The 19,921-nt window shown below is 37.2% G+C and overlaps 14 protein-coding genes across 14 annotated transcripts; 7 read left to right on the top strand and 7 right to left on the bottom strand.

Annotated features, from left to right (window-relative positions):
- Positions 1-280: 280 nt before the first annotated feature.
- On the bottom strand, positions 281-640 carry AC631_04535 (uncharacterized protein; the record flags this gene model as incomplete). Its single annotated transcript, XM_015613364.1, has 1 exon — positions 281-640. One exon carries the CDS (start codon positions 638-640, stop codon positions 281-283), a length of 360 nt encoding a protein of 119 aa, XP_015465829.1.
- Positions 641-1,083: 443 nt separating this feature from the next.
- On the bottom strand, positions 1,084-2,580 carry TNA1 (Tna1p; the record flags this gene model as incomplete). Its single annotated transcript, XM_015613363.1, has 1 exon — positions 1,084-2,580. One exon carries the CDS (start codon positions 2,578-2,580, stop codon positions 1,084-1,086), a length of 1,497 nt encoding a protein of 498 aa, XP_015465828.1.
- Positions 2,581-3,644: 1,064 nt separating this feature from the next.
- On the top strand, positions 3,645-4,316 carry RPS5 (40S ribosomal protein uS7; the record flags this gene model as incomplete). The annotated part of the gene is made up of 1 exon (XM_015613362.1): positions 3,645-4,316. One exon carries the CDS (start codon positions 3,645-3,647, stop codon positions 4,314-4,316), a length of 672 nt encoding a protein of 223 aa, XP_015465827.1.
- Positions 4,317-4,517: 201 nt separating this feature from the next.
- AC631_04532 (uncharacterized protein) lies at positions 4,518-6,338 on the bottom strand (the record flags this gene model as incomplete). Its single annotated transcript, XM_015613361.1, has 1 exon — positions 4,518-6,338. The coding sequence occupies one exon, from the start codon at positions 6,336-6,338 to the stop codon at positions 4,518-4,520; it is 1,821 nt and encodes a 606-aa protein (XP_015465826.1).
- A 1,234-nt stretch (positions 6,339-7,572) lies between these two features.
- Positions 7,573-8,862, top strand: VPS4 (AAA family ATPase; the record flags this gene model as incomplete). The annotated part of the gene is made up of 1 exon (XM_015613360.1): positions 7,573-8,862. One exon carries the CDS (start codon positions 7,573-7,575, stop codon positions 8,860-8,862), a length of 1,290 nt encoding a protein of 429 aa, XP_015465825.1.
- Positions 8,863-8,993: 131 nt separating this feature from the next.
- Positions 8,994-9,923, bottom strand: AC631_04530 (uncharacterized protein; the record flags this gene model as incomplete). The annotated part of the gene is made up of 1 exon (XM_015613359.1): positions 8,994-9,923. One exon carries the CDS (start codon positions 9,921-9,923, stop codon positions 8,994-8,996), a length of 930 nt encoding a protein of 309 aa, XP_015465824.1.
- Positions 9,924-10,325: 402 nt separating this feature from the next.
- On the bottom strand, positions 10,326-10,505 carry AC631_04529 (mRNA splicing protein; the record flags this gene model as incomplete). Its single annotated transcript, XM_015613358.1, has 1 exon — positions 10,326-10,505. The coding sequence occupies one exon, from the start codon at positions 10,503-10,505 to the stop codon at positions 10,326-10,328; it is 180 nt and encodes a 59-aa protein (XP_015465823.1).
- Positions 10,506-10,932: 427 nt separating this feature from the next.
- AC631_04528 (GPI-anchor transamidase subunit) lies at positions 10,933-12,222 on the top strand (the record flags this gene model as incomplete). Its single annotated transcript, XM_015613357.1, has 1 exon — positions 10,933-12,222. The coding sequence occupies one exon, from the start codon at positions 10,933-10,935 to the stop codon at positions 12,220-12,222; it is 1,290 nt and encodes a 429-aa protein (XP_015465822.1).
- Positions 12,223-12,469: 247 nt separating this feature from the next.
- QCR2 (ubiquinol--cytochrome-c reductase subunit 2) lies at positions 12,470-13,594 on the top strand (the record flags this gene model as incomplete). Its single annotated transcript, XM_015613356.1, has 1 exon — positions 12,470-13,594. The coding sequence occupies one exon, from the start codon at positions 12,470-12,472 to the stop codon at positions 13,592-13,594; it is 1,125 nt and encodes a 374-aa protein (XP_015465821.1).
- Positions 13,595-14,048: 454 nt separating this feature from the next.
- RPO26 (DNA-directed RNA polymerase core subunit) lies at positions 14,049-14,525 on the top strand (the record flags this gene model as incomplete). Its single annotated transcript, XM_015613355.1, has 1 exon — positions 14,049-14,525. One exon carries the CDS (start codon positions 14,049-14,051, stop codon positions 14,523-14,525), a length of 477 nt encoding a protein of 158 aa, XP_015465820.1.
- Positions 14,526-14,707: 182 nt separating this feature from the next.
- Positions 14,708-15,214, bottom strand: AC631_04525 (uncharacterized protein; the record flags this gene model as incomplete). Its single annotated transcript, XM_015613354.1, has 1 exon — positions 14,708-15,214. One exon carries the CDS (start codon positions 15,212-15,214, stop codon positions 14,708-14,710), a length of 507 nt encoding a protein of 168 aa, XP_015465819.1.
- Positions 15,215-15,468: 254 nt separating this feature from the next.
- ARP1 (actin-related protein 1) lies at positions 15,469-16,734 on the top strand (the record flags this gene model as incomplete). The annotated part of the gene is made up of 1 exon (XM_015613353.1): positions 15,469-16,734. One exon carries the CDS (start codon positions 15,469-15,471, stop codon positions 16,732-16,734), a length of 1,266 nt encoding a protein of 421 aa, XP_015465818.1.
- Positions 16,735-16,795: 61 nt separating this feature from the next.
- FUR1 (uracil phosphoribosyltransferase) lies at positions 16,796-17,470 on the bottom strand (the record flags this gene model as incomplete). Its single annotated transcript, XM_015613352.1, has 1 exon — positions 16,796-17,470. The coding sequence occupies one exon, from the start codon at positions 17,468-17,470 to the stop codon at positions 16,796-16,798; it is 675 nt and encodes a 224-aa protein (XP_015465817.1).
- Positions 17,471-19,127: 1,657 nt separating this feature from the next.
- On the top strand, positions 19,128-19,901 carry AC631_04522 (uncharacterized protein; the record flags this gene model as incomplete). Its single annotated transcript, XM_015613351.1, has 1 exon — positions 19,128-19,901. One exon carries the CDS (start codon positions 19,128-19,130, stop codon positions 19,899-19,901), a length of 774 nt encoding a protein of 257 aa, XP_015465816.1.
- Positions 19,902-19,921: the final 20 nt, after the last annotated feature.

The raw sequence follows: 19,921 nt of genomic DNA, 5'->3' as shown, positions 1-19,921 counted from the left end.
TTGTTCTCTACATTTCTCAGAATCAATATATCGTATTCCATATCATTCCTCTTTCTCCGAATAATTATTCCGTAAAACTACAATACCTTTAATATCCCTAGCAAGACATTCAATTTAGTCTATATATTACACAATTATAACCTCTATTAAATCAGATAGCATCATTCTTCCATTAACTGCTCGTCTTGTCGATGGAACGACGTATACTAGATCACAATCTCTAATCCATGAGGGTATGTTCTTTTTAATCGGAATCTCCGGTAACAACTTCGAGTCAAATTTAAAAAATTGCATCCAAAGTGCAACACACACATAATGCTGCTAAGCATCCCATCAAACAACTTCCTCCGGCACCACTACTATGCTGTTGTTGTACGTACATAGGTTGTTGTTGTTGGTAGTATCCTCCACCCTGTTGTGGGTATCCTTGTTGTGGGTACCCTTGCTGTGGGTATCCCTGTTGATATCCTCCACCATATGCTTGGTGGCCTCCACCCCAACCTCTATCTTGATCTTGTTGGCCATACGCTGGTTGTGCTTGAGGTACATAACCCCTAGATGATGTATTATTACCTTCCGACCAATTCGGTGGTGCTCCAGTTGGAGGTGCATAAGAATCTTGTCCTTTATTATATGACATTGGTTATGTTTTCCTTTTGAAGATATATTCTTATCTCAGGGTGAATGCCTAAGATGATCCCTAATATATATAAAAAGCGTTTGCAATGCCCGTTTTGACCAAGAAAATCACTAAAGTGTGACTTTATCAGATTCGTGTGTGAACCAAAAGGAACACTGAGATGACTGCAACGAAAGGCTTAGACTTTTCACAATAGGCACCGATCAGTCCCTGTCAATAGATGATTGCATATTGATTAATATTATTAGCACCATACATAAATAAATAAATGTAGTTGAGTGTATAGAAAACTAAAAAAAAAAAAATCCCTCCCCCCTCAATTATATAAAGAAGTATTTTGCAGCTATTAACAGCAGATAGAATTAAAGGTTGGTAAACAATACCATTAGTTGAAATTATAATAAATTTTGTGAATTGATATTCATAATGCAATAATAGAAAAACTAATATAAGTATTCGAAGTTTGGGCTCTTATCGCCTTCTAAGATTCTAGATCTTTCGTCTAATGCATTGAATTTTTCGATGTAGGCATCTGATTTTTTAACTTTGTTTAATCTGTAGACTGCAAAGAAATATGCGACCATCATCACCATCGCAAAAGCAACTGCTGCAAGAGAAACACTTAAACCAGGTTTATACACTGGGGCATCTTTTGCTAAAAATATAAAGGTGGCAATGATACCACCGATGTTACCGAAACCAATTTGCCAAGCAGTACCCACGGACTTTCTTAAGTGACCCCCAAAGTTCAAAGAAGACCAGCACACCAATAAAGGCATAGCAGTGTACAATCCAGAAGCAGCTAAAAAGCAGCCCGCGTAACGAGCTTGAGGATCATACTTCTCACCCAAAATCAATGCTAAGCCAATAATAGCTAAAACACATGAACCGAGTGCGAAAGGTAATCTTACCCTGCATCTATCAGAGATAAACGACACAACATTGTTCAACCCGAAAGCTGCTAACCATGGGTAGACTGAGTGTTGGTTTGCACTTTCAGCTGTGTAACCCATTTGATTAATAATAGTGGCTGCAAAATATGCGTAACCGTACGATGGAATAATCAAACCAAAATATCCTAATGCAGGTAACCATACTAGGTAGTCTTTGAAACATTTAGCAACATCAGACAACTTGTTCTTAACTTCGAAACCAGATTCAGCTCCCGAGAAAATGGCCAACTTCTGCTTGATGAATTTCTTCTCGTTATCGCTCAAGAAACGAGACTCTTCTGGGAAATCTGCTACGGTGAAGAAAAGGATAATAGCTCCCCCACAGGTGATGATCCCATCAATGACAAAAATCCATTGCCATGAGCTCAATCCATGTTTTCCATCCAATTCGTTGATTCTATAAGCAATGGCCCCACTGGCAGCACCAGCTAAACATGTCACCGAAAAGAAAGCTGAAAATCTCCTTTGAGCCTCCGCTTTGTGGTAGTAAGTCGAAAGAAGGTAGAACAAACTAGGGAAAGTCGAAGCTTCAGCCATCCCAATAAAGAATCTACAGGCTGCAAGTCCGCCAAAATTGGTCACAAATCCCATTCCAATAGAAACTCCCCCAAAAATCAATATACATCCACTCAACCATATATGTGGACTCACAAACTTTATAATATAGTTCGAAATAACTTCGAAGAACACATAGGGCACGAAAAATAACGTCAATGCAGTGTTATACTGGTTTCCTGTCAAATTCAAATCTTCCGCAAGCCCGTAGAGCTTAGCATTGGATATGTTCACTCTATCCAAAAAGGATAAAAAGTATAAAAAGCAAAATGGTGGAACAACGCACAAATCAATTTTCCACATAAGCTTTTTCTGGTTGATACCATACTCCTTGGCAAGCTCATCGACCTGCTCACTTGGGGTAAGCTTCGAATTTATCGATACGCTACCCCCGAAATCTTCATCCTTGCTAATAGTCCCTTCTTTTTCCATTTTCTGTTCAGGATATTTCTGACTATAAAATGACTTTTATGTAGGTAAAATACAACAGTATATATATGTGCACATATTATGACATTAGTAACTATTAGATCAAAAATTACTCCTGTTTAGGAGAATTTCACCTGAATCGGACATGCCATCTCATACATGAATAATGTGGAGTAAGCAAAAGGATCCGGCTGAAACCATCTAATTCGTTCAACAATACCGCCTTTTGCTACTCATTGCTTAAACGGGCCGATATTTCTTGGAAAAGTCATCGTGATGAGTCACGTTCGGACGCTTCCGTCGGCTAAGTGTCTCACACGTAGCCGGCCCAGATGCCGTTCTCACAACTACGGGTCTAGGTATAGAATTTACATTGCCTAATTGGGTGGATGAAGTAATAGTATCGATAAAAAACTTTTTGTTTGTATGCAGGTTGGTAATCAATGATTCAATCAGTGTTAGATCGGACGAACTCTTCAGTCAAAGAAGAGTCAGGTCAAAGAGAATAGAATGAAAGTGGAATAGGCTTGCTCTTCAGCTCTATAAGTATGTCATATCTTTTTTTTCCACGTTTTCACTTACGTATTTCGTGATAAATGGTCGTAGTTGTAATTTGGCAACACTCTCGCATGTCTTAAGTATACGATAAAGATATTTAGACTATTTTATAAACTATAATAACCGGCTTTTGGACGAAAAGTATTTCTATATAACATTATTTCCCCTAGTAATACCCAGGGCAATTTACAGAATCATAATGGATGTAGAAGGATAGATACACCACAACCCTATAGATAGTAGTAGAGAAAAGGATAGTTCACGTGAAGTATATTAGGGTAATAACGAGAAAAAATCGCCCTATTATGGTAGGTATGCTCAAAGCTGCAGCACAAATGCCGAAAAGTTAAATATTTGAGTACGCGCATGAAGCGGGTAACCCCGCTGAAAATTTTCAGAACATAACTCTTGTGTTCCAAAGCTCGAAAGTTTCACGGTTTAGTTTAAGGTATATTGTAGAAGGTTTTCCAGTATATCAACTTACACTTCATATCAACATAGTAGGAAACATGTCTGACGTCGAAGAACAACAAGAACAACAACCAGTTGTCCAAGAAGAATTACAATTAGTTGAATTAGCTACTCCAATCCCAGCTGAAGTCCAAGCTGCTCAACAAGAAGTTAAGTTATTCAACAAATGGTCTTTTGAAGATGTTGAAGTTAAGGATGTTTCCTTAGTTGACTACATTCAAATCAGACAACCAGTTTTCGTTCCACACACTGCTGGTAAATACGCCAACAAGAGATTCAGAAAGGCTCAATGTCCTATCCTCGAAAGATTGACCAACGCTTTAATGATGAACGGTAGAAACAACGGTAAGAAGTTGAAGGCTGTTAGAATCATCCAACACGCTTTAGAAATCATCCACGTTTTAACCGAACAAAACCCAATTCAAGTTGTCGTTGATGCTATTGTCAACTCTGGTCCAAGAGAAGACTCCACCAGAATTGGTTCATCCGGTACCGTCAGAAGACAAGCCGTTGATGTTTCTCCATTAAGAAGAGTTAACCAAGCTGTCTCTTTAATCACCATTGGTGCCAGAGAAGCTGCTTTCAGAAACATCAAGACCATTGCTGAATGTTTAGCTGAAGAATTGATCAACGCTGCTAAGGGTTCTTCTACTTCTTACGCTATCAAGAAGAAGGATGAATTAGAAAGAGTTGCCAAGTCTAACCGTTAAGATGGAAATTTCTTCTTGTGTATTTTTATCTTTTCACGCCTTTATAAAGTCATTATTTTTTTGTCTTATTAATGTATAAAAAGGAATATTAATTATAATATTGTATGATTTTGCCCCGTAGATACCTGATAATTATACGATATGTATTAGTTAAAGAGATTAATATATGAAGTGAAACTATGCTGGTTTGATTTATGTAAATTATACTCTGATCGGATAAAGCATCCTAATAACAAAGTAGAGAGTAGAACTATGCAATAATTTTTCATACTTGGCTACCCTTGCTTCTAAAAGTTCAAATTCTGATATATTCCCATCGCTTTCTTCTTCTTCTAAGTCTTCTGCATTCAAATATCTATGTTTTTTCTTCTCTAGGCGAGAGATGCCTGATTTGGCAGCTGCTAGTCTGATTTTGAATGTTCTTCTAACGAGCCATTCACGGTTGATTAACAATAAAAGAAAAGCTGCAAAAAAGCAGCATCCAGAAAAGATTTGCGTATTTAAAAATGGTCTATCACTACTTTCGTCTCTGATTGCCAATGCAATGACTTCTGAGACTAAACAGAAAAACGAAACAATAATGTTAATAATTGACCACGCAGCCGGAATCTTCTCCGGTGCTTGAATAATATCAGCAGCCAATGACTGACACATTAAACTACCAATACCAATGAAGAATCCTAATATAATTGCAAAAACTGCTATCGCCGGGAAGGCTACAGCATTGATCCAGTAGGCCCATAAAAGAATGGAAATAAGTAGACTTACGCTTGCAGAAAGATTAGTTCTTCCCACCCTGTCAGCAACTATACCAAGACTGGGACGACCAAACACTTGGCCTGCGTTAAGCAAAGCGGTTACAGTAGAAGCAGAATGCGCTGATAAGCCTACCAGGCTACAATATGCAGCCATCGAGAAAAGCATCAAGGTGTATCCCAACAAGCATAACAGGAACCATAACGATACTAGCACCAACGGATAGCTTTTAAATATTTTGATATCGAAAATTAATCTAAAATTATCTTTTATAAATTTTGGCTTTAGTGTAGTTGAATATGGTAAGGGTTTGTAATTTCTAGGTTTGTTCAAAAGGGTTGCTATTAATGCCAGGACAGAAGTAACAATCCCTGTCATTCTGAGAGCCCATCTCTGGTCTCCTGTCTCTTGAATAAGTTTGTTTGAAGATAATGCGAACGCAATGCCTCCTAAGCCTGCTCCAGAAACAGCAATACCCATTGCAAAGGCTCTGTATTTCTTAAAATATTGAGGTAAAATGAGAGTGGGGGGAATAAAAATCAACAGGAAAGATACCCCCACCAATACACCTTGGGTTAAATATATTTGCCAAAGTTTAGTAGCAAATGAAGCAAGAATATATCCACAAGTTTGTATGAAAATCCCAACAAAGCAGAGGGTATAGAAGCCCACTATTTTATATGCTAAGGCACTGAATGGAGCCAATACTTGTGCTAAGAATACAACTAATCCCCCAATTAGCGCATAATCGTAGGGACCACCCCCAGGAAACTCATTTGAAGATAAATAGTAATTTAAGAACACACCATAGCCTGCATTAGCCCCCCATGTTGAAAACGCTGCCATCATCGCACAGAACGCTGCAACCCAGCCGTATCCTCCATCTGGAGGTTCGTCGATATCCTCTTTATTTCCCCCTTCTTCTTCTTCATCCGCACTGGCATCTTTCTCGTAAGATTCTCGTTGTCCTATCTTATACTCCTCTTCGCCCACGCTTCGTCTGGAGGTTATATCCAACTGTGTATCTAAAATCCTGTCTATATCGACGTTATCTTTGTATTGTTGGTACTCCTCTATATCTTGCTGATGGTCATCTCTAATAGCAGTTATAATTCTTGATAACTCTGAGTTATTGGATCTGATTCTCTTCATACTGTCTCGTGTACCTCGACTACCAATGCTGCTCCTACCGCTAGTGATAGCATGAAGTTGGTAAGGTTCGTGCCTTATGGAGTCATTCGAATTATGGGACTCTGTATCAGTCATCATTTTCATATCTTCTTCAACGCTCCGATAACTTGACATACTTATATGGGATATTTCTTCTTACTATAGTGAATTAAATTGTTGAACTAAAATCCCTTCTTATATAAAAGATGGAGAGTTTATCTGACTAATTTTTGCATATCCGTTTCGCAAAAATTTCCCGATTAGGCGGATTGATGTATGCTTCAATCTTCTCAAATCTCAACCAAAAAACGTATCTATAGGCCTGATATATGAAGGGTAGTTTTTCATTATCATGCAAGATACAATGAGTCAGCAAAATATTTGTTCTTAGAAGTGAGTCGTTAGTTGTAATGGAAGATCTAACCGAAACATGACTTTGTGTTCCGTAGCTGTCAAGCTGATCGTCCTGCAGTCATTGCATACATATTTAGAGGAATGTCAATGTATATAGATGACCAGGCTTACTTTTGAGGTCGTGAGCTTCATTTTCCGGCGTGAATGGGTTCGATAATGTGACTTGTTTGATATGCAAAATATTAAAGGCGCAAAGTGGTTCCCAATGACTCATAGACTGGTGGGGTTAAATATACTCACGCAAAGATATGATAAGCTAAATATCCGGAAATAGATAATTATTGTAAGATAAAACATTACAGTTAGAAAATGTAGTGCATGTAATGGACTAACAGTGTCCCGGTGACATTGTCTGAAGACTATGAAATGTGTACCTATACCTCGTAAACCCCTTATAAATGACTGCGAAATCTGTACGTAGGTGAATCATGAAATCTGATCTAAAAATATACAATTAAAAAGTTTATTGTTAGATATCAGTCTTGATTGTATTTGTACTTCTAATTGTTAAAATAGTTGTTGTTTGGGTTAAAATTCATAGAGAATAATAATTTCACATCGAGCTTTCATGAAATTTGAGAATTATTGCAAAATGCAACATAATGAAAATGATCACTAACGAGGTATGTAAGGTCATATATGAATAAGTATATATATGAATACTCGAGGAAAGGAATATTGCTCCTATATTTCAATGAACCATTGCCAAATGAGCTATTTTACCTGGTGATTGTTCTGGAAACCTGCAACAGTCTGATCTGCCAATATCGCCCGGGCACGCACATTTAGTATCATCATTAACCCCGATATCAGAATCAGTCAATTCGCCGCTATCAGGATTTCTAATCATATCTTTAATAGCATCTGTAGATCTCATTGACAGTATAAAACACGACTACCAGAAGTAACTAGAAACATGTCTGGAGCTTCCGATTTTTTGTCCAAAGGAATTGATCTTGTTCAAAAGGCGATTGATGCCGATACGGCCACTAGATATGAAGAAGCATACAAGTTATACTATAACGGATTGGATTATTTGATGCTAGCATTAAAATACGAAAAAAACCAGAAATCTAAGGAGTTGATTAAATCGAAATTCACAGAATACTTGACCAGAGCTGAGCAATTAAAGGATCATTTAGAGAAACAATCGAAATCTAACACAGCAGAAGGATCGTCAGATGGGTCAACGAAGGCTAAGAAATCAGGAGATGGAGATGATGATGATACGAAAAAGTTGAGGGGAGCATTGGCAGGAGCCATCTTATCGGAAACGCCGAATGTAAAATGGGATGATATTGCAGGGTTGGAAAGTGCCAAAGAGGCTTTAAAAGAAGCAGTCATATTACCAGTAAAGTTTCCTCAGTTATTTACGGGAAATCGTAAACCAACTTCGGGTATCTTGTTATATGGTCCACCAGGTACAGGTAAATCGTATTTGGCAAAAGCGGTAGCTACAGAGGCCAAGTCTACATTCTTTTCTGTATCCTCGTCAGATTTGATTTCAAAATGGATGGGAGAATCTGAAAGATTGGTCAAACAGTTATTTACTATGGCACGAGAAAATAAACCCTCGATCATTTTTATTGATGAAGTTGATGCATTGTGTGGACCAAGAGGCGAAGGTGAAAGTGAAGCGCTGAGAAGAATCAAAACCGAATTATTGGTTCAGATGAATGGGGTGGGTAACGATTCGAGCGGTGTTTTAGTTTTAGGTGCAACTAATATTCCATGGCAACTAGATGCTGCTATAAGAAGAAGATTTGAAAGGAGAATTTATATTGCGTTACCAGAAGCGGAAGCAAGAACAAGAATGTTTGAAATTAACATTGGAACTGTTCCGTGTGAATGCACAAGTCAAGACTACAAAATGCTAGCTGATATGACAGAAGGATATTCGGGTCATGATATCGCAGTGGTAGTGAGAGATGCTTTGATGCAACCTATTCGTAAGATTCAGCAGGCCACTCATTTCAAGCAAGTATTGAACGAAGATGGCGAAGAAAAATTGACTCCTTGCTCTCCAGGTGATGAAGGTGCTAGAGAAATGAGTTGGCAAGATATTGATACTGATGAATTAAAAGAGCCTGAGTTGACTATCAAGGATTTTATTAAATCGATTAAAAATAATAGACCTACTGTTAATCAATCTGATATTGGTAATCATACCAAGTTTACGGAAGATTTCGGTCAAGAAGGTAACTAGATATCGGGGCTTTAACTTTTGCTTCGGCGATGTAGTTTAATATATATAAATACATTTATTTTGAAATAACTATAAAGTCTGTAATATACATTCTAGCTGATTTTTGAATTCTCGAATTGATATTTTAATCACTAATCAATCCTCATTGGTGATCTACTTCTGTCCCTATTACTATCCGTTCTGCTTCTACTTCTGCCAGGGAAAAGATCCTCTTCGTCATCTCTACCACGGTTTGCAGGTCTCGATTGTCTTAACTTATGTGCAAACAAATCTTCCTCTTCATCCTGTTCTGGCTTACGTTCACGACGATGATTATGATGCGACTCTCTCAGTCTGTATTTATTATGGCGACGTGGCTTTCTTTCAGGTTCCCCATGTAATAAGTAGTAACGCGAGTACGCACTGGCATTCTTGACTTTTCTATCTGATTGGAATGATTGTCTCACATACAAGACGATCGAAGTATCATCTTCGTCCATAGTATTATCTTGCTCCACTGGATTTTGTTCCTTATCGCCATCAGCAGCAACACCTAATCTATTAGACAAGTTCTGCTGTTTACGAAACGCAATTATAGGAGCGTATGGCTTTGTTTCCCTTTCTTGAATAGCATCTTGGATTTTTTGTTCCTCGTTGAGTTCAACTTCAATGTTAGGATTCGATGATATAGAAATGGATTTTAATGCATTATGGGCATCTTCCATAGTCTTAAAAGATACATTAACCGACGTATCATTGATCCATTGGATACGGAATGTTATTTGTTCATCAATTGGGAATGGCTCATATACAATCTTGGTCGTAGGCTCATCTTGTCCTTCCGTTTGCTCTTGTTCTTCGGAAACGGTGTAATTCACATAATAGTCAATAAATGCCTTGATATCTTCGGTGGATAAGCTGTCTACTCCACGTATATGTAAAGCCTCTGGTCTCAAAACTTCGGTTTGATTATTCACTTGCACTTCAATGCTTTGTTCTTGTAACTTAGATTCTCTAGCTTTTTCATCGTCCAATGTTTTCGTTAATAACCCTCCATATGGGGCAACTTGAGGCTCACTCATGGTCTTAATATACTGTTGTCTTCAAGATCTTATATTATGAAGTTGATTAATTTTCAATGTCGACTAAGTACATTTCGCGTCATTAACGAAATTTACTTGATGCCACTACATTTAATTCTCTATTCTTTCTAATATTACATACATAAGTATCTATATATTATACATATAAATAGAACAGCAATGCAGTCCGATGAAGCAGATATTCTGTGGTCTTGTTTTTTAGAATTTTGGCCTGCAATTACCCTTATGTCTCAATGATATAGTACTAGATAAGTCATTCTCACAGCTACACCAACATAACAACTCTCTGTTATTTCTACCAGTTCAATTAATGCCACTATGATCTATCTGATTGGTTCAGTCGAAACCTACCATCATATACGCCTACCATAATCCATCACTCTAATTACCATCTTCCATTTTGATGTCTGCTTCACCACTGCCAGATCCATTCTGTACATCTTTGTCCTCTCTTATGAACAAAACATTATTGCATCTGATGAATATTTCGCCTATGATTTCTTCTTTCTTTTCACCATCTTCATATATCACTTCTGAAGTTTTGTCCAATTGCAAATTCATGTAGTTATCGATTGAAATCAACGTTCCTTTATATTCTGTCTTGTTCCACTTCAATCTTACAATGACCTGTTTACCTATCAACGTCTTTAAAAACGGTTTTGGATTAATTGGTTGAAACTTAGCGGTTAGTATTATTCAGTTGAATATTCACTCATTTTCATTGCTTCCAAAGTTGGTAAAAAAAGCTTCTGAAAATCGAAATCTCCCATAAATAACAAAGATACTTACTGATGACATGATTACACTTCCTATCTCTGATAAATATAGCTTTTAATGGAATGTTTCGTTCTATTCTTACAGAGTTTTTGAAAAACTAGGATGGGGTTATCTGCAGTAGCATCAAGCTCGATCATAAATTTCAAAAACACGTATAATCCAAGGTATAATACCAAAGAATTGCTAGTAACACCGTACTAAAATAAGGATTATGGATAAATTGATGTCGGTACTCTTGATTGGAGGCCTCATACGGTTTGTATTACCCACAATTTTACCGAGGTTGCCGTTGAATTTATCATCATCTATAGAAATAGCGACGCCGTTAACTTCGTTTAAATCGCTACAAGAAGCATTCTACTATTTACAACATGATATTAATTTATACGATGGAGGAGTAAATCATCACCCCCCATTATTAGTTATTTTGCTTAATGCTATTGACGAATATTTACCAAGGAGATTGGGTGAGATCGTATTCAATGGAGTATTCACGGGAGTAGATTTGATAATTGCATGCCGATTGATACACATAAATAAATGGTACAACAAACATATGTCCCAGAGAACTGGAAGATCGATACAAGGTTTCAGTGATGATTTGATAGCCGCATTTTACTTGTTCAATCCGCTCTTAATATTGACGAACATATCACACTCGACGTTGTGCTTCACCTTAATGGCAATCACTGAGTCATTGTATCAACTAGTGATACGCAGAAACCTCCCAAGATCCGTGATAAGTATGGCTATAGCGAGCTATCTTTCTTTCCGTCCCATATTTTTGATCATTCCCCTTTTGGGATTGGCTCATTCGCTCGACAGAGATTGGAAAACAGTATATGCCCACGGAATCGGTTTGTTTACGTCCGCATGTGGTATATTGGTCTTGACATCTTTCATGATGACGGCGTCGTTCCAGTTCCTCGATCTGTGCTACGGAATTGTCATCAAATTTAACAAGATCACCCCTAATCTCGGCTTATGGTGGTATATCTTCACCGAGATGTTCGATTTCTTCACGCCCTTCTACGTGGGCGTATTCAACCTCTTCTCGATAATTTTCGTCATCCCCTTCACCTTGAGGCTCTTCGAATTCAACCACAAGTCGGCCAAACCCACGGGAGACGCATTTTTGGCCGTGGTCACGTCGTACATATGGCTTTCGTTTACAAAATCGTACCCAGCCGTCGGCGACCTTGCCTTTGCCTTGTCGCTCATCCCAATCTTCAAAGACACCGTCATTCCCCATTGCAAGTACCCATTCTTAACGGCGCTTGTGCTCTTGGTGGGGTTGCTCTTGTCCCCCATTTTCTACTACTGTTGGATCGTCTTGGGCACCGGTAACTCCAATTTCTTCTACAGTATCAATTTGGTCTGGGGTATTGTCCACGGCTTGATTCTCACCGATTTGGTTTGGGGCAAGTTGATCTTCGACTACATCGAACTCAATGACGTTCCCGCCGAGCAAATCCCGAAGTTGAGGCTCACCCAGATCTGAACCCATACCTTTCCCTACACGATCAGCCACCTAGGTCCCCTATATACGAATACACATACGTTAGAATGCCCGTGTAGTTGCAACAATCGTCTCTATATCGTCTTGATATTGGGTGATCACGTGACTATTTTTTCTGCCAATCAACTGACGAGAATTTTTCATTGGAACGAAAAGCTCACTAAAAGAATTATACTAAAAATTGTATTTGTTTAAGACTAATAATTAACCCAATTAAACATATAGTATCATGTTGTCCCGTGTATCTGCTCGTTCTTATAGTTCTGCTGCTCAATCTATCAAATTAACCGCTAGAGAAGCCCCAGGTAACTTATCAACATTGTCAGTTGTTGTTAACAACGCAGGTTCTAAAGCTGGCAAATCAGGTGTAGCCCATTTGTTATCCAAATATAACTTTTTAAATACTGAAAGTAAATCGGCTTTGAGATTTACCAGAGAAAGTGAATTGTTAGGAAGTATCGTTTCATCGGATGTTACCAGAGATTCGATTGTTTTGAAGACTCAATTTTTAAAGCAAGATTTACCATACTTTGTTGAAGCTTTAGGTAATGTATTGACCAAAACCTCATTCAGAGACCACGAACTCCCAGAAACCGTTTTACCAGCTGCCAAGGCACAATTTGCCGAAGCACAAGCTTCTAATGCATTCAAGGCTTTCGAATCTTTACACGAAATTTCCTTCAGAAAGGGTTTAGGTAACCCATTATACTACGATGGTACCAGCCCAGTTTCCGTTGAAGATATCAAGCAATTTGCATCCGAAGCTTACAATGCTTCCAACGTGTCCGTTTTCGCTTCTGGTGTCAACGAAGGTGACTTGAAGCAATTTATTGGCGAATCAGCATTCTCTGCCTTGCCAGCCGGTGCTTCTAAGTCCACTCCAGTTGAGCTCCACAACGGAAAGGAATCCAGAATCAGAGCTGCTGGTGGTTCTGTTGCTTTAATTGGTGTTCCAATCAAGGCCGCCGACTTTGCTAAATACGAAGTCTTATCTGCTGCTATTGGCTCTTCATACTTACCAGGCTCATCTGCCCCATTATCTCAAATCCAAGGTGCCACCTCCAAGGTCCTCAAATACCAAGATGCCGGTTTATTTGTTGTTTGTGTCTGTAATTCTGATGCGGCTGTTGTTTCCCAAGGTGTTAAGGCTGCTAAGAAGGCTATTGACTCAGTCTCTGCATCTGACTTATCCAACGCTACCAAGGGTGCTGAATTATCTATCGCCTTACAATCTCGTTTCGAATCCCCATTAAATGTCAAGATCGATTCCTCTACTAAAGCTCCTAAATTAGGTGAATTCAACTACGTTGCTGTTGGTAATGTTGACTTCTTACCATACGCCAACGAATTATAATTTATCTAAGCTGAATAAAAAAAATTTTGTTTCATTCTTTGGTTTTCATGTGCATATTTTATAAAGATTCAAACAACTTAAAGATGAAGTAGAAATTGTGGTTACGATTTATATTCTTTTCATATAGAGGAGTCAATCTCAAGTACTAAATAATTCCTTGTTGAATTTTTTATTTTTATTTGATCATAAAGGAAAAAAAGCTTATTTTTTATCTAATCTATACTTTATCTAGTTTTTTTTTCTTGTCTGCTTTATTACTGTTTAATATATTTATTAAAATGTTAAGTTTTCCTAGTAGGTATGGCCTTTTAGTAGTTGATGCCATACTAAACAAACAAGTCGTGCGAAACCGTTAAAAGATGTGAAAAAAAATTTAGATGTTCAGTTATGATGAATTAAGTATACATTTATACCTTAACCAACGGTTTAATTAATACACATACACATATATATAATGTCCGATATTGAAGAAAGCGCTTATAACGAAGCACCAGAAAATTTTGAAGATTTTGAACAAGCTGATCACTTCTCTGAAGATGATTTCAATGAACCAGAAGCCGAAAATGACAATGCTAATAACGGGGATGTAGAAATGAAATCAGCCGATGGTAGAACCATTATAAATGGTGGACTTGGACCAGACGAAGTGCAGCCTAGACCTAAGAGTGCTAAGGAATTAGCAGTACCAAAGGAAGACAGAACTACCACACCATATATGACAAAATACGAAAGGGCTAGAGTTTTAGGTACCAGAGCATTACAAATTTCACTCAATGCACCAGTTTTAGTTGACATTGAAGGTGAAACCGATCCATTACAAATTGCCATGAAGGAATTGGCACAAAAAAAAATACCTTTGGTTGTTAGAAGATACTTGCCAGATGGTTCTTTTGAAGATTGGGGATGTGATGAATTGATCATCGATCATTAAAAAATAGGCAAATTATCGACTTACGGAGTTATATTGGGCCCGTTCCCTCTTCTGATATTTATTTCATACTATCTCGTTTCTAAAAGTTGTTTACTTAACTTGTTTTTGCATATTTAAGATTATCGTTTATAAATATTAATAAATTGTACTTTAATAGAACCATGAGTAACATCTTCTTTTTATCAGTCAATATAGGTATCGATCCATTTCGAAGCGAGAAAAGTTTTGCGTCCATCAATTTGTTCCTTAACAAACCCATCTACTAGTTTATCAAACGTAGCTCTCGAGAGTCTGTGATCACCAGACCCGATTTCGCCGAGTTGAACAGAACAACACGCCTCTTTTAACCGTTCAACGTCAATAGCAAGATCCTTACTATCTTTGTCATCGGAAAATACTTTCAACGCATTATATATGGTTTCTCTATCTTCAAACTGCAGCAATTCTTTGGCCATTATTTGCAGAAACTGGGTGAAATTTATACCCTTGTCTTCTTTTTTTGATGATCCGTCTACCGTTAGCATCGTATCTAGTTGTTTATCGGAAGGCATTTTCATTCCCAACGTCTTATATAAATTAATCAAATCTTGTTTCGTTATTACTGAGTCTCTTGATTCGCCATCTATTAAGGTAAATGCTGTTCTGAGTTGTGTTTTCTGATTATTAGAAAGTGTATTTAATGCCAGCATGGTAGTATTTATGATATATGTAGAAATGTTATAAAGAATCAATCATTCATATCTATTACTTGGATTTTTGATCTGAGCATCTTTAGTACTAAAAATGTAAACAAAAATATACGCGCAAAGGCATAGATCTAATCTTTTCAACCATCAAACTATACCAACAATTCGTATTGCAACTCCTCGATATTGTATAGAAGAAGGCTTAAAGGGTTATTTTGCATAGTGGTAATAAGTTTGCTTGATACAAATTCATAGTAATGGAGTCAGAAACACTCTATAATCAACCAGTTGTGATTGATAATGGATCGGGTAATTTGAAGGCTGGTTTTGCAGGAGAGGATAAACCCAAAGCATATGCATCTGCTATAATCGGGCGGCCCAAATATCAAAAGATTATGGCTGGTTCTTTGATATCTTCTGGTGATGACAACAAGAATGGAGACGAGACTTTTATCGGAGACATCGCACAGCAAAATAGAGGGTTACTTAGGCTATCATATCCCATTGAACATGGGGTTGTCAATAATTGGGACGACATGGAAAAACTATGGTATCATACATACACACAAGATTTGAAAACAAATGCTGAAGAACATCCTTTATTGATAACTGAGGCACCATTAAACCCACGGATTAATAGAGATAAGATGTGTCAGATTCTATTTGAGCTGTTCAATGTTCCTTGCATATATGTTTCAATTCAAGCAGTTTTATCTTTGTATGCATCGGGGCGTACCACAGGGGTCGTCATTGATAGTGGAGATGGAGTAAGTCATATCGTTCCCGTGTATGAAGGGTTTGCGTTACCTACATCGATCAAGAGAATGGACATCGCAGGAAGAGATATCACAGAAAACTTGTCTTTCAATTTAAGAAGAATGACGGGTATTTCATTGCATAGTAGCTCAGAATTGGAAATTGTACGATTAATTAAAGAGAAATGTTGTTATATTTCAAAAGATCCAATGAAGGATGAAGCACTATATTCTTCTTCTGCTTATAATCATTACCTTAATACAAACTCCCAAAATATTAAGGAGTCTAATTTACTTGCATCATATAAACTTCCTGATGGCCATACCATTCAACTAGGTGCTGAAAGATTCCGGTCCACTGAAATATTATTTAATCCTCAATTGATTGGCGATGAATCTCCTGGGTTGCATGAATTGGCTTCTCTTGCCATAGCTAAAACTGACATGGATTTAAGGCCCGTGTTGTATCAGAATGTTGTCTTATCAGGTGGAAATACATTATTGAAAAATTTTGGTGATAGACTCCTTGTGGAATTGAAAAACCAACAGTCACAGCAAACTGGTAGTTATGGCATTTGGAATGCCTCCAGAAACACTAATAACTACGACACAAAAATGAAAATAAAAATACATGCTCCCCCGGAAAGGAAGTATTCCACATGGATAGGTGGCTCTATCTTAGCTGGCTTATCAACGTTCAAAAAGATGTGGGTTACTTCACTGGAATATGCTGAGGATCCAGAAATAATCCACAAAAAGTGTATGTAGCTTACATTGTTAGAACATAGCGATCACTAAATAGTAATAGTAATATTAGTCTAAACGAAAATTAAATACAGTAGTATCTATCGCCAAAATCACCTAAACCTGGTACGATGTACTTGTTTTCGTCTAATTTCTCATCAATGCCTCCAGTAATGATTTTAACATCAGGATAGGTGTCATGGAATGCTTTGATACCTTCTGGGGCAGCTAATAAATTCAAAAAGAAAATCCTATCCATTTTCACTCCTCTACTCAATAACACTTCAACCGCCATCATTGCACTTCCACCAGTAGCCAACATTGGGTCCAATAAGAACACATAACGCTCACTAATGTCCTCTGGTAACTTTTCGTAAAATAATTTTGGTAATGCAGTTTCTTCATCTCTTTGAATCAAAATTTTCCCGATTCTTACAGATCTACAACAATCTCTAAGTCCCATTTCCATTGATTCACCAGCACGAACAATACTAACACCACAAATTTTACCCAAGAACTTAGCACCTTGGAATGTTTGGTTACCAAAACATTGTATAGTAGCCTCTTCGACTGGTAATAAATTTAAGCCTTCTTCAACTAATAACCTTATGATTCTGTCAGAATAGAAGACAAAATCACCTCTCTTGGTCGATTGATCACGAATAATTGAGTACAAACCCCTAAGTTGATTTGTTTGTGGGAGTAATATAACGTTATCGCTCACTTCTTGACTTTTGCTCATTTTACCTGGAGGTGTCATAACATGAATATCAGTAGCTATCTAAAGATAATTAACAGTCGCAAGATGATGAGAAAAAAGATAACAGGGGCACATAACCAACGACAGAATGGCTAGCATGTAAAACAAGCCAAATGTATGCTAGAAGGCTTCATATATGGTAGCTACAAGTATAGAGTAGAAATATGGTGAACATGTTTCATCTTTGTTACTACAATTGTTCTAATGTTGGTCCTTTCACATAATTGTTTGAATTTCTACGCACAAATATAAATGCTTTCGAAATCCTCTAAAACAGTCTACCATAAGCAAAACCTTGGAGGAAAACTCTTGCAGGTAACTTCTCATAAGCAGGCTCTGGTAGGCTAACTCTTTTGAAGTAATTCCTAATTCTTTATAGGCAATTCTAAACACCTCTACAAATCCACTAATGCTACAATCTCTTTCTAGGTACATGCCCCAAAAACTGTTCAAACTTTGAAGCGTTATATCTTTATTATACTAGTGCATACAAACTTATTATACAATTAATTATTCTTCTTGGTTAGCAAAAGGGTTGTCGATTATTTCACTACCATCAACTGGGGAGATGGTCAATAATGATGGGCCCCTTACTACCACAAAACCTATGTCTCTAGTCTTTTCGGTCAAAACATTATCGTCCTCTGGATCTAAAATTGTTAGTATATTGTCCACTTGCCATCAAAATCAAATTATTAAAAACATCTTTTACGAAAATTCACATACCTCTAATATTTTCCTTAACATCTTCCAACACTAAATTCATCAATTGGTCAAACCCCTTTAACACACCAATAACCTGTCTACCACCTATGAACTTAACTCTGATCTCCTTATCTTTGTAATTGTTCAAATCCAAAATGGCTTCTCTCTTTGGACCATCTGGCTTCGAAGCATTATTATTTCTTCTTCTATTATTATTATTGTTGTTATTTTGTCTTGGCTATTATTTTGTTAGTATTTGGTCCCTCTGCGTGCACTGAAAACGCCACGTATGAAAATTTACTTACATTATCCATCTTGTCTAGCTATTGTGAATCCAATATATTGTCTAGTGTAGGAACTCGTTAACTTTGTCAACGGGTCGAAGAAAATATATAATCACGTGATTGTAACATTTTGCAATTATATGGTGTACTAACAACGATAATTATCTTGTAGTAGGTTATTGATCAGGCATGGGGCTTCTGATGCATCTGCATTTACTTTGTAGTGCTAGTGGATGGTCTAATAAAAAAAATGTTAAAAAATTTTATAAATCACATAATTAGAGCATTATAGAGATTAGAAGTTAGGACATAACAACTTTAAGCCAACACATAAAGAAATCTAAGAAATAAAGTGTGGTATTTGGCTTTAATAGACAAGTATGATAATCAAGATAGAAGTCGATGTGAACCGTGTGGTTAAATAAATATTTTCTACAAGAGAAATTGCAAATTTTTATAAATTGTGGAAATTATGTACAATATTCAATGATGAAAAATTCCTTTTTGCACACAATAGGTTACTTGCTTTCTAATGCCATTTCGCCTACTGGGTTACCATGAACAAATCACCATGTAATCTTGATCTTGAATAATATAAACCAGTTGTAAATCATAAAGCTATTTATATGCAGTACATATGTTTATATTTGTAATTAAGAATAATTCAGATGAAGAATAGGCAGGTTATCGGCATTATGAGCGACATTAACGTATATATCACCTCAGACTTGACTTCGTCGGAGAGGAGGATATCTCCTCAATGGGATTTACAATATTTAAAGAAAAAATTGGAGTTAATTACAGGCATTTCTCCTAAAGATCAAACCATTCAACATTATGCAATACCTTCATCGAACGAGTTTATCGTGATTCTGGACGCTAACAAGTATTATACTGCGGAAGACAATGACAAGCATGTTTCAGATTTTAACATTTTGCCATTTAGTCGCCTTCATGTTCATGACAACAACCCTGATTCTCAATTAAGTCAATTGCAAGGTGACGACACAACAGAAGAATTTAAGCTTTCAGAGGAAGAATATGCCAAGAGAACTGATTCTGTGTTGCATTGGAAAGAGACCAATAAATTGGGCAGATTTGACCCTGAGTACGAATTGCAAAAATCGAGACAACTCGAGGAAAATCTAAAGATATCGTCCAGCTTGCACGTTGGGGACAGATGCCGTATCATAAATATCCTGGGAGAAAGAAGGGGGGCCATAAAATACGTGGGCAAGATAATGCTTTTGGATGAAGGGGAAAATATATGGGTTGGTGTCGAATTTGATGAACCGGTGGGCAAAAATAACGGTCTGATTCTGGGAACCAAAATCTTCGAATGCAGAGAAAACCACGGGAGCTTTGTCAAGCCTAAGCAAGTTGAAGTTGGAGATTTCCCAGAATTAGATCCATTTGCAAGCGATGATGACGACGAAATTTAGATAATATACAGTTACTAGGT

This window comes from Debaryomyces fabryi (assembly GCF_001447935.2).
Source record: "Debaryomyces fabryi strain CBS 789 chromosome Unknown contig00124, whole genome shotgun sequence".
Lineage (NCBI taxonomy): Eukaryota > Fungi > Ascomycota > Pichiomycetes > Serinales > Debaryomycetaceae > Debaryomyces > Debaryomyces fabryi.
This window is presented reverse-complemented; position numbering and strand designations above follow the sequence as displayed.